Below are 12,907 nucleotides of genomic sequence, written 5' to 3'. Positions count from 1 at the left end.
AATGAACATCACCAGATAAAGTACATCAAATTCTTTATATAACTGTGATAATCTGGCAAAATGTACTAGTAGAAGAACAACAGGTTCTGAATGTCTGATATTTTAAGTGTTCACATTTGGATGCAACAAATAAAAATTGTGCTCAACATTGTAGGACTTGAAATGCAACAGTCTGACATATGTCAAATCTTGATTTAACAAAAAGTTGTGTAAAAACAATGTTTATTATTTCTGTACTTAGCTTTAAATTCCAACTTCCAATAATTCCAGTCAGTTGAGTCATTGCCACTAACTGTCTTTGTTTGAACTTTTTGAGGTGTGTCTCAGTTCTTATGTTGTGGCAATTACTAGCATATATGAAATGGTAAAATGTGTCAGTTTCAACATCTGATATGTTGTTTATGTTCTATTGTGAATAAAACATGGTTTGATGAGTGTTGCAAATCATTGCATTCTGTTTTTATTTCTGTTTTACAAATCATCCCAACAACCGCCCAACAACTTTGGTTGTACTTAAATTAGTAATTCAAATTAGAAAAAAGGCAACTAAATGTGAGTATTACACATGTATGCAGAAAGAAAAGCTACACATGATGTGGCTATACTCATAATTCCTTAGTGTGAATACAAAAAAAACAGTAAGACTGAATAATTTAGTATTCAACCAAACACACTGCACTGATGAGAAAAGCAGGATGCTCTGGCTGCATCCTGCTTTTCTCTTCTAAAGCATTTATTGCAGTTTTTCATTTGTTAACCTAGCAAAACAGTGAATTAAAGACTGGGTTTGTATAGTTTGTTTGTTTGTGTAAGTGAAGGCACTTATCCAGTATCTACCACAGTATTTGTTATCAGCAGGTTTGATGATGCTCAGTGAGTCAGCCTGCAGTTTCAACACAGCGTTCAACAATAGTAACTAAAAGTTACGTACCTGGCAGTGAATTTATGGATTGATCCAAATCTACAACAGTAGCATAGTCTTACAGTATATTTATCTGTGGTTATCTGTGGGTATGATTTCATGGTGATTAAGATTTTGAAGTAGTAGATAATAATTTATAGTAACTCAACTTTGATACAGTGCTGCACCGAGCAATAAACAATAGATTTTTGTATTTTTAGACAAAAACATTTTTTACAAAGATGGAGATGGATGAACATTACTACATTTAGATGTTATAATCTACTCAGGTTTGACTGTAGCCTATACACAATTGCCCAGGCACTCTGCTGCCACAGCATTGGTTGAGAATTTAGAGTTTTAGTATTGATAAAGTCTTTGAAGATAAATGTTATATACAATTCATGTTAGCCACAAATGACACATTTATTAACTACACTAAATTACCCTAAACAAAGTACATATACAGTTATTTAAATTTTATTTTATTTAAATTATTATGTTCAAAATATACTATTAAAAGTAAAAGTGTACTACTTTAATTTCTTTATGTAGTAAGTATTAAGGTTCGGAAGACTGTATTAGAACACATGAAAATAATGACATCCTATCCTGCATACTAGGTAAAATAGCTGCAGCACAAAAGTACAAAATGTCAAGGGCAAGTCTTTCAGAAAAGTCCCATTCATTAAGCAATATGTTCAATTATAATAGTGGACAACTCTTTCATGTTTCTTTATTCCTTTATATTCATATGAACACTGTCATGCGTCAGAGTAATATTAAGTCGTGAGTAGCATGTTCACCTCCTCATACGTTGTAAACAGTGTGATTCGTTTAAAATCTTACGGCAATAAAATAGAAACAAAGTACCAAAAGATCAAATGTCATATCACATTTTGTAAACAGGGACAGTAATTTGCATTAATTGACATCCATCAGTCAAAAGGGAGGGACATTCAAACTGTAGTATGAAAACATGCCATATCGTGATTAAAATAACATATAATTTTAGACACAGTTAGATGTTATTGCACCATTTAGTTTCCAAGGTAACGAGAAGGGTATATTTAGAGAGAACTAAACTGAGACAGAAGAAAATAAGCGTTAATAATCTTGATGGAGCAATTACAATTAGTCAAATAGTAAAGATCAAAACACCTCATCTGCTTACAGTCGAAGGTGAGAGAATGCTCAAGACCAACCACTCAGTTCATTCAGCACCACTTCTGACACCTTCGTCATTCAGTATTTAGAGGCATTACTGATTCATATGGTACAGTAGAGGTTTCAGAGAGCTACTCGTGAAGGGAGGTTCAGGAAAAATACAGACGTCAATGGGAAGAGGTGTTTTTCTGTTTGTTTTGTTTCACATGCTGAGCTAACTCCAATAACCAGCTAACACGCTGTCAAACATCAGAACAATATACAGACATTAGTGTTTAAAATTCTTGTACATATTTGGAAAGGTCATTTATTCATTAAAATTCATGAGTGCCACTTGATACTGTATTGTCTGTGGTAATTACAGCACTGTATCAGACTAAATGTGACTGTAATGTAAAACTAGGAGGAAACACTAAGCTGTGGGGAATCTAAAGAGTAACTTTCTGTATATTTTATAATGAGGCAGCAACAACAGTTGCAACCTTTTACGGTTAAAAAAAAAGTCATTTTATTACTATGTAACACCGTTCTGGGTATAAAATTCAGTGATGTGAATAAAGTAGTGGCTGTTCAGTGCAAAGGAAAAGTGAGAGAAAGACAGACTGCTGCCAATCTCTTTAATGAGAAATGTTTCTTCAGGAAACCAAACTTGTACAGTATATTGAAGTGCAAACATCAGCTTCCTCTAACTTATATTGTGTCTTCATTTTATTACCAATTTAAACTGCACAGGCTACTTTCTAGCATGGCAGTTTGACCTTTGAGAACTTACTAGCTTTCAGAGATCCCAACCGCATTTTCACAGCCTTCAATCAGTGCATGGGGATAAACGTGGTTGCCTAAATGTGGAAAAATGCCATATTACATGACCATTTTACACATGGATCTTGGGTGACACTTTGAAAATAAAAGCAAACTATGTTTTTTAAAAGTCTAGTTTTCTATACACACCAGCTTTCTTAACTCCTTTTCATTATTATATCAATCAAGTATGACAAATCTCACTGGCTTCCCACCAGCACAACTTTCCCCACAAAATGGATACATTTTATTATTTTACTAAACAAAATTACAACAATACCCCACAATGATAATGTAAAAGAAGTTTGTTTGAAATCTTTGAACATTTATTTAAAAAATAAAATAAAAAAAACACATTTACATAAGTATTTAGCCTTTGCCATCACACTCAAAATTGAGCTCTGGTGCATCCTGTTTTCACTGATCATCCTGGATATGTTTCTACAACTTGATTGAAGTCCACCTGTGGCAAACTCAGTTGATTGGAAATGATTTGGAAAGGCATTCCCCTGTCTATATAAGGTCCCACAGTTAACAGGGCATGTCAGAGCACAACCCAAGCTATGAAGTCCAAGGGATCGTCTGTAGACCTCCGAGGCAGGATTGTATTGATGCACAAATCTGGCGAAGGAACATTTCTGCAGCATTGAAGGTACCAGTGATGGTCTCTATCATGAGTAAATGGAAGAGGTTTGGAACCACTAGGACTCTTCCTAGAGCAGGCCGCCTGGCCAAACTGAGCAATCGAGAGAGAAGGGCCTTAGTTGGGAAGGTGACCAAGAACCAGATGATCACTTTGACAGAGCTCCAGCATTTCTCTGTGTAGAGAACCTTCCAGAAAAAACAACCATCTCTGCAGCACTCCACCAATCACGCCAGACTGAAACCACAAAGACACACGACAAACCGCCTGAAGGACTCTCAGACCATGAGAAATAGAATTCTCTGGTCTGATGAAACAAAGATTGAACTCTTTGGCCTGAATGCCAAGTGTCATGTCTGGTGGTTCATCTTTCAACAGGACGATGACCCTAAGAACACAGCTAAGGTAACACAGGAGTTGCTACGGGACAACTCTATGAATGTCCTTGAGTGGCCCAGCCAGAGCCCAGACTTGAACCTGATTAAACATCTCTGGAGAGATCTGAAAATGGCTGTGCACCGAGACGCTCCATACAACCTGATGGAATTTGAAAGGTACTGCAAAGAAGAATGGGAGAAACTGCCCAAAAATAGTGGTGCCAAGCTTGTAGAATCATACTCAATAAGAGGTGAGGCTGTCATTTGTGCTAAAGGTGCTTCAACAAAGTATTAAGCTGTGATTTCAAGCAATTGATTTCTTTCATTTTTTTATTTTCAATAAATTTGCAACGATTTCAAACAAACTTCTTTCACGTTGTCATTATGTGTTATTGTTGTAGAACTTTGAGGAAAATGATTAATTTAATCCATTTTGAAATAAGGCTGTAACATAACAAAATGTGGAAAACGTTAAGTGCTGGGAATACTTTCTGGATGCACTGCATCTTAAATAGTGACTGGGAGAATGTAACTTTTGTAACTTCTACAACAAGACCCTAAGATGTGTCCCTCCACAGGATTTTCAGGAACTACAGAAATACTCAGTTTTACCGTTGCTGGTATGGAGGCAATTCAATTTTTATTTCAAAAAATTATTTATCCCAACAAAGTTTAATCTTAAAATCATTCATAATTATTATCATTGTAGGTTATTTTGAGGTAAATGTATTAAAGATCTTTCACTGCATTGCTCCTTTGATGGATTTGAAAACCAATCCCTTTCTCATGACTTCTTTAAATGCCTCTTTTCCAATTCATTTTGGACTGTGGTATCTAGTTTACTTTCCATTTCATTTAATAGGTTGAAATTAAAGCAGGAACTGTGTTACTTTTATGCTTCAATTCTGGTATCCAATCTTTAGATAATACAGTTAAATGTATCTGTCCTATGTGTAAATTCCACATCCACAAATCCAGACGGATTTCATTAAAACCAGATGCTATAATAGTTTACTATGATCTAAATAACTTAGGTAACTCCCTAGTGATGGTCAAAAGACGTAAAAGAGCATTTAAACCATCAAAAATCTTTGAAAATATTTTAAGAAATGTAAATTGAGTTGTTACTCAGTCATTATTTTTAAGGTCTTAGTCATTTGTTCAATAAAAATAAGTCATTTGTCCTCTATATTTACTTTTTTCTGTTATTCATCTTGTGCTACTTTCCTTTTTCTTTTTTGTGTTTGTATGATTTCTTTATATCCCTCGTACAATCTTTCAAAAGATGCAAACATGTCATTGTTTTGTTAGACAAACCCATGTGCACATTGATGAGTGATGTGCATGTTAACAATCTATTATAAATAAATACATAAATAAATAAAAAGTTTTACTGTGGTGATACAGATTAAAGTATCTTGTTGCACCTGTTGTTGCATCTTTGTTTAGCTTGGCACAGACACTAGCTACAGACGACATGTTTAACCACTGACTTAGGCCTGTTTCACATATGAACTAAAAACAATGTCAGGAGAAACCAGCTCCAGACATTATGCCGAGGTCCGAAGACTCCTCACGCAAGAAACTCTGTCTGATTATAGTCATCATGATATTACGATAACATATACAGCCAAACCTACTGTTCAAGCAGAAATAACAGGAATCCTCTGATTAGTGAGAAGAGGGAACCTCATTCACAAACCTACAGTGAATATCTCTGCACTGCTGTCTGTGCTCTTCAATGAGTCTGTGCCACAAAACACTTTGACACCACTTCTCTACAATAACACCTAGAATTCTTAGTAATTAGAGGTTTTGAAGCCTATTTCCATTTAAAAAAACCAAAAATTTTTATTTTGAAAAGTTACATAGTGTATCCTTGTGTTAAAAACCACAAAAAATAAAAAATTCTTTGTGTACTCAAGTACGGAAAACTTCACATTTGCATCCTTTGCTTAACTTCTGTTAAGTAAACAACTCTTTGATGAGAAAATAGAGAATTTCTGTTCTTTCATAATAAACCCTGGATAATTATTGTCTGACTACTGCCCTGAGTTTGGCCGAGCGTCCTCTGGGATTCTCTTTTACATCGTCTTTTTCAGGAATAATAACTTTTCTTCGCAGAGGTATCCAACAAACTTTTCCTTCGTTTCTTTTTTCATCCACCACTTTTTTCTTCCCAGCACTTTGATTCCTCGGGCTGAAGTGATACTGATCTAGATTAGACAGGTCATCTCCCTGAAGAAAACGTTTGACCAGCCTGTCCTCCAGGGAATGAAAGGTGATCACGCAGAAACGTCCTCCAGGTCTCAATACTGACTGTGCAGCACGCAGACCTGCGTGTAGTTCATTCAGCTCATCGTTCACAAAGATACGCAGAGCTTGGAAAGTCTTGGTGGCCACATGTGCAGGTCGATGGAGTCTGTCTTTTCGTGCATAGATGACAGCAGGAGGAAACGATCCTTGAAAAAAAAAAAAAGGTTTTATCAGAGTCAGTGACTTGTCAGAAACAGATGTGCTAACACATAATGTTTTCTGATCAATGTATTTTTACTATTATTTAATTTGAATCTAAAAGATGTAAAGACAGAAGGCACAAAAAACAACAAAACAGTATTTTAAAGCTGCAAGGAGGTCACTTGTATGACTGCTAATTTGATTAGGTCCTCAATCGATGGATGAAGTTAATCTTTCATTCAATGCATTTTGAGGACTGAATAACCCTCAATCAGATCAGAAAAGATGAAACTATATCATATTATGTTCTATTTTATTACACTGTGATGGTTTGATATGAATGGTTTTAATCTATTGATCAATAATCAAAAATTAATAGATGATGATAATAATGCTGCCCTAGTCCTACTAGTATGGTAGTCTGGGATATTTCAGAAGGATCTTCAGTACATATTGCATCCCTGTGTTTTTTTTAACAGCAATATAATTTCAGGGCCCTGGATTTTGAACCATGACAACCCCCTCTTCCCTAACTTTAATCATGCTTATAGCAAATAACTGTTGCTATTTGTAACATTTGAAAGAGAATGGAATATACAGAATGCTGTCTAAATGCAGAACTGAGTGCCCAGAGACAAAACAACCAGTGAACAAGCTCCTTGGCCAAGAGGGTCAACTCTTCAGGGAACACTGTCTACACCCATGTACAGGACAAGACACTCTGCTCTGACTCCAGAAACATACACACATTTGGTACGGCTGACGTAGATAATTCAAAGGAGGAGTGAAGGTGATCATCTGTGTCAAGCTTAAACCACCATCTATGAATAAAGTGCAGGCCTGCCACAGCACTTATCAGCATCAATCCACGCTTTGATTGTTGTCACTCTGAAGACTCGCATGTGAGCTAAAAAACATCAAATGTAACTCAAAAAAGTAGTTTAATATATAGAAGCAACTGTAATCAGTGGAGAGAGAGCTGCAGTAGGGCTGAGCAGCAGGTTCATCAGAGGCTCTGTGAGGAGCAGATGGAGGGTGGATACGGTGTTGATATGGTTGATGTGTAAATAAAATTCTCAGGGTAACTGCAGCCAAATGTCTCTCATGATCTCTCAGTTCAATGAATGCCAAGTTTGAGTGAAATCTTACTGAGCACAAATTGATTAACCCCCATCCCCTGATTACTGTTAAAAAAAATCTAATTATTGTACTTTTGTAGGAACTGCTATGTGGCTGGAGGAGTCAGTCTCCACCTGCTTGCGGTAAAATGAAAAGGAGATCTGCGTTTCTTTCCTCACCCACAACCTTTCCCTTTAATGCTCCTGGACAATTTGCACCTGCCTTTCAGTGGAAGAGAATTATCCATGCAAAACTTTTGTCCTTCAGTGATTTTAGTGACTCTCCCTCAAAATGCATGTGCATGAGGAAAAAGGTATTACTCACTGCAGACATGCAGAGAACAGATCATATGCTAGGAGGACTGCAATTACAGGTTTCTGGATCTATTTCATAAATTGCATGTGCAGAATGAATAAGAATTTAGGTGTAAAAACATTAAATGTGTGAAGACTGACAATTTAATGTAAATAAAAGTTGGAAAACACTATCTTTCTTTTTAACATATATGAAGTTTGCTGGGACTAGTTTGACAAACTTGTAACCGCCAGATAACAAACAAACAACAAAAAAAACCACACACACAAAGGAACAATTAAGTACCTATAAGCACCTAAAAAGATGCAATAAATAGAGAAGTGAGTGATGTGGCATTTCTCTCCTCCTGCACTAAACAGCCCAAGGTGTGACTCACACTGCAATCAATACAATGCCTGCACAGCAAGGCCCAGCCCTGGTCTGGCCTCACCAAGTCATGCGCACTTCTTAATTCATCTTTCAAAGATCCTACAGGCAGATCCATGTAGAAGAGAAGAGATTAAGATGTGTACATAAAAGGGAAATTGGATAGTTAAGAAGGAACCAAAGCTATGTGAAAATATTACATAGAACAAGATACATCACTAAGCTATTGCTGTATTCTGGCTTAATGTTGTATCTTATCTTAGGTTGCTACATTTGAGGTTTATAGTGTGAATCAATAAAGGCAAGAACAAAAGCACATTCCTCAATAAGCTACTTGAAAAAACAAAACAAAACAAAAAAAAATTGTTTGGCCAGTAACACCACACTATCAAACAAAATGAAGAACAGAGCAACAGAACAAATGGAAACAGGAAAACATGGACACTGTTTTATTTGAGGTGGCACAGCAGATGAGACAATGTATTTGCTCCAGTTTCAATCTGAGCCAAAAAGTTACACAAACACTGTTGAATTGTTGTGAATGCAGTAGCAAATTCACATTGCATAGATCAGCAGTTCTCAATTCTGGTCCTCAAGGACCCCAACTCTGCCTGTTTTCCAACCATCACTACTCTACCCACTGGTGGTTACCTGGGTCAAATGCAAACCATGCAGTGCACCTGCCTGAAAGCATCTGCATTTGTCATGCTTCTCCACTGATGTATTTAGGTTCCTATAAATTGTCACCCATCTGTAGTCCAATTGATTTTACATACAAATATTTGAATCTATACAAATGAACTGGTGATAAAACTTCATAAATCAAGGCTCTTTTGTTGCTATTGTGTAAATATTGGCAGCGAGTGAGTTTTCTAGATGCATATAAAATTGGCAGTGACAGAATATGTGTCAGTGTTAATTAATTAGAACTGTAGATTGTCACGCTTTACTGTTACAGTTGGTGCTCTGGGTGGACATTAACAGCTTGTTGAGGTCTGTAAATCCATCATGTCTTTCCCTCATGCTACTCAAACACATACACACAAAAACACACAGACAGACACACACACGGTCAAAATAGGGTGATCAGAGCATTTATAGGGCTGTTGTGTTGTAATGCAGCTAAAGGTGATGCCCTTTTCTCCCTTGATTCCTGCTTTGTCAGCACTAAGCAAAGTAAACAATCTTTCCATTCAGTAACAGATTGGGTTGAATTTGGCAAAGCTACTCAGCTGTATTTTCCTTTTGGGCTGTTAAGGCACCTTAAAAATGGTGGAGGGATTTTTTTGCTACCTTTGTGGCTGTATGGCATGGATATTTCTCTACATGAATGTGTTTTTATATTAAATCTTTAGCCTCACTTACGTGATTTTTGTGGCTGCATAGATTTCATTAGCACATAAAAGGAAATGCCAGACATAAAACTTGACTTACAATCTGGGTATGCACGAACAACTTCTCAGGACATTGGGCATGGTGATTTCAACACCCTGGATAAACAGCTAAAGAACAACTCTATCAAATGAATTCCGTGACTAGAGGAGTATACGAAGTCGTCCAATACAGAAAGGTTTGAATTAATATTCAAATGTTAAAAGCCCATATTTTAAATTGAGCATTTACACATATAGTATGCATCACATTTGGACTGCTTTTGAAAATCAACTGTGACCAGTATGAAGCATGTTTAAGATGCATATGTAAATGCATACATTTGCAGGACATGAACTGATTTTACCACTGCTTGTTTGAAAACATATTGGTTACATAACAAGGCAATGGCGCGATGAACAGCTAAATGTAGTATTGCTATATTCCTATACTATTAAGATCAATTAATAATCAAATACAAAGGGTACTTAGTAATGTGAAGTACACATAATGTTTTTACTGGATTATTTGTTATTTATATGCAGCATTTTGAATAAACTGTTAGTGCTGTGCAATCTGTCACATTATGACCTCAATCGTAATGAAAATAAATAAGGAGGAGGAGGACCAAAAAGGCCTTCCTTTCATGAAGTCTCAATACCAGCAAGTCCCTAAAGTGCTCCCACAAGCCATTCCCAGACACATAAGTCGTCATCATCTCTGTGACTGGAAAATTTTCCTGTCAGCATCACTGTCACAACTGGTCCCAAAGCCCCACCTGGAACTTTTTTAAATCAAAACCTCTTGGATTGTTTCAAATAAACATTGGTGGTGACTCGCTTTGCTCTTCAAAAAAGATCAAACTGCTGCTCTTACTCACACCTGTTCTCCCAGGGTGACACTGACGCACATGCAGCTCTGTGCAATAACTATTGAAACCACATCTCACTCATTCAGTAGCTCAAATCTGGAGGCATACAGCTAAAAAACAATCAATGAAGACAAACAATGTAATCCCGGCTTTAGACACAACTGTGTCATGTGTGCTTGCATATGTGTCAGGTGTGTGTGCATATTTCTGAGCTGAGAAATGGTGGAAAAGAGGGGAAAATCAAGCTAAAGCTTATTGGGGAAGGAGAGAGAAAGAGAGATGGGTTACTGTATGTGAGATACTGTTTGTTTTCAAGGCATTAGCCACATTTTGTTCGAACTAACTCCACCTCTGCCTGTCTTATTCATGTCTCCCAAAGGAAAATGTGGAAGAAAGCCACCAAAAAACAGAGGCAGGAGAGAGAATGACGACAGAGATCACAGTCCACGTAATTTTCGGAGACAAATAAGTCCCAACGGGAGACACCCTTAATAACTCCACTCATGTTCTATTTTCCCTTACAGCCTCCAGAATGCTGCAGGGAATTAATCGGGATAGTGTGTAGCTACCTGCCACCACGCTGGCCAGCTGCTGTGTCCGGGTGATGGGGTTGACACGGCGTGCCTCCACAATAGCTGAAGCTATTTTTCTGGCGTGTCTTTCTTCCCCATATGCAGTGAGGATGGATGCAAGAGCTTGTTGATCTAAGGTATTCACAACGTCAGCAGCGCAGGGCATGTCGGGGTACCTACGCACAAAGAGAAGCCCAATTAAGCTGCTTGACGTCACGTCCTTGCTGACAGTGGCAAATTCTTACAACTGTGAGATAAGGATAGGTGAAAACCTTTATAGCTGAACGATTTTGCAACAGCTTATAACAAGGTGATCAATGCTGGCTTCTTGCATGATATACTGATGCAATATGTCTAAAAATTATATATTTGGATCCTATCAGCAATAATAAAGACTTGTGAATTATATGTGAAGAAAGTATTATGAGTAAAAGACGTATGTACCGTAAGCTTATATGATACACAAGCTATGAAAAGGTTGCCAATTTTATTATTACTATATCTTCACTATTTATGTATTGTAACTTTCTGTTAATAACATTTAGCATTTCAATAGCATTGGAATATACTTATGCTGGCTTGTTGATTTTTATAGCTCATGTTTAATAATTATTTAATTATTTGATTTTCACACTCTGGCCCTAAAGTAAAATACAACCTAATTAAATTGAAATTGCCCAAAACAAGGTCTAAAAGAATTTATTAATGTGAATTCCACGGTACGTGAGGAAAAACACATTTTACAGTGTTATTCTATATATTTTGGATTTCAAGTTTAGTGGTAGTATCTTTTTTTTTGTTAAAATGCAAATATTAGAAAGACCATTAGAAAGAAATCCCCCAAAGTGAGCAATATTGGTTAAGTCGTGGGTAGAAACATGGATAATAATTGTGGCCATGGTTGAGTATAGCCAAAGATCAAATTCACAGTCATGAGAAACCAAGGCTGAATGTTGCTAAGTGTTGGGAGACCAACTGAGCTCTTCAGTGTCAAACTCATACATTTTGTACAACCAACAATGCACCTGATGTCTCCCTTAGGTACTGTATAACGTCACTCTTCTTCGTCCTTTGTTACTAAGAAACAACAGTTGTAATCACAAGACCACAAGAGGCTGCTTGTCAGGACATGTAGATTAAATTCTACAAAATAAAAACCATACTCTATTTTTAACATATTTGTACTAGTTTATCTGGGAAAGAATTTTCTCAATAAAGACAAAAATGAAAATAAACTCTATGTCCACAATGGTCCGTGTTGTGTGTAGCTTATAGTGGAGCTATTTTAAGGCACCAGTGGATTTCATTATCCAAGACCTTCCGACTTTGTTATTATTATCAATTATCAGGAAAATTACTTTTTATGTCCAGTTTTATTAATTAAGCCCTATTAATCAAACTAAATTCCACCAGACTTAATTTATTTTGCAAATCACTTACCGCTCCCCATCCATCCTCATATCCAAGGGCCCATCCTTGCTGAGAGAGAAGCCTCTCTCTCCCTGATCCATCTGCATGGAAGAACAGCCAGCATCCAAAAGGACGGCATCAATGCTGCCAGCCTTAATGTTCATGTTTGACAACAGGACCTCAAGCTCACTGAATCGGCCAAGCAATGGTTTCACACGATCACTGAAGAAAGAATTAGGGAGAGGAACAGCACAATAAGGTATTTGTATATCGATGCATATCGCACCGTTGGGAAACTACTGGCCTTACATTGATAGAATTAGAAGGGAAACGCTTCATTGTTTTACTCACAGTCAGTATTTTCAAAGGCACAGTTACTGTAAATGTCATAGCCATTCAGCCCCTTGACATTAGCTAAAGGAGGTGACTAAAATGACAAATGAACATGATACTAAAAAGAGAAAAAAAAGAAGTGTGACTGTTTTTAGTTCATTAGCTCAATAGGTTACATTTAAAAACATACACTATATACATATA

At 36.7% G+C, this 12,907-nt stretch overlaps 1 protein-coding gene across 1 annotated transcript in view; it reads right to left on the bottom strand.

Moving 5' to 3' along the window:
* Positions 1-1,098: 1,098 nt before the first annotated feature.
* The window catches only part of mettl15 (methyltransferase 15, mitochondrial 12S rRNA N4-cytidine), a 50,503-nt gene continuing 38,694 nt past the window's right edge, over positions 1,099-12,907 (bottom strand). The window contains exons 4-6 of the mRNA XM_067496299.1: positions 12,401-12,592; positions 10,958-11,136; positions 1,099-6,351 (exon numbers count right to left, since the gene is read on the bottom strand). Of these exons, the coding sequence (XP_067352400.1) occupies positions 5,921-6,351; positions 10,958-11,136; positions 12,401-12,592 (802 nt within the window). The 3' untranslated portion in view covers positions 1,099-5,920. The remainder of the gene's footprint in view (positions 6,352-10,957; positions 11,137-12,400; positions 12,593-12,907) is intronic.

Source organism: Channa argus, chromosome 2 (genome assembly GCF_033026475.1).
Source record: "Channa argus isolate prfri chromosome 2, Channa argus male v1.0, whole genome shotgun sequence".
NCBI classification, from domain to species: domain Eukaryota; kingdom Metazoa; phylum Chordata; class Actinopteri; order Anabantiformes; family Channidae; genus Channa; species Channa argus.
Note: the sequence above shows the minus strand (reverse complement) of the source record. Positions and strands in the feature narration are given on the sequence as shown.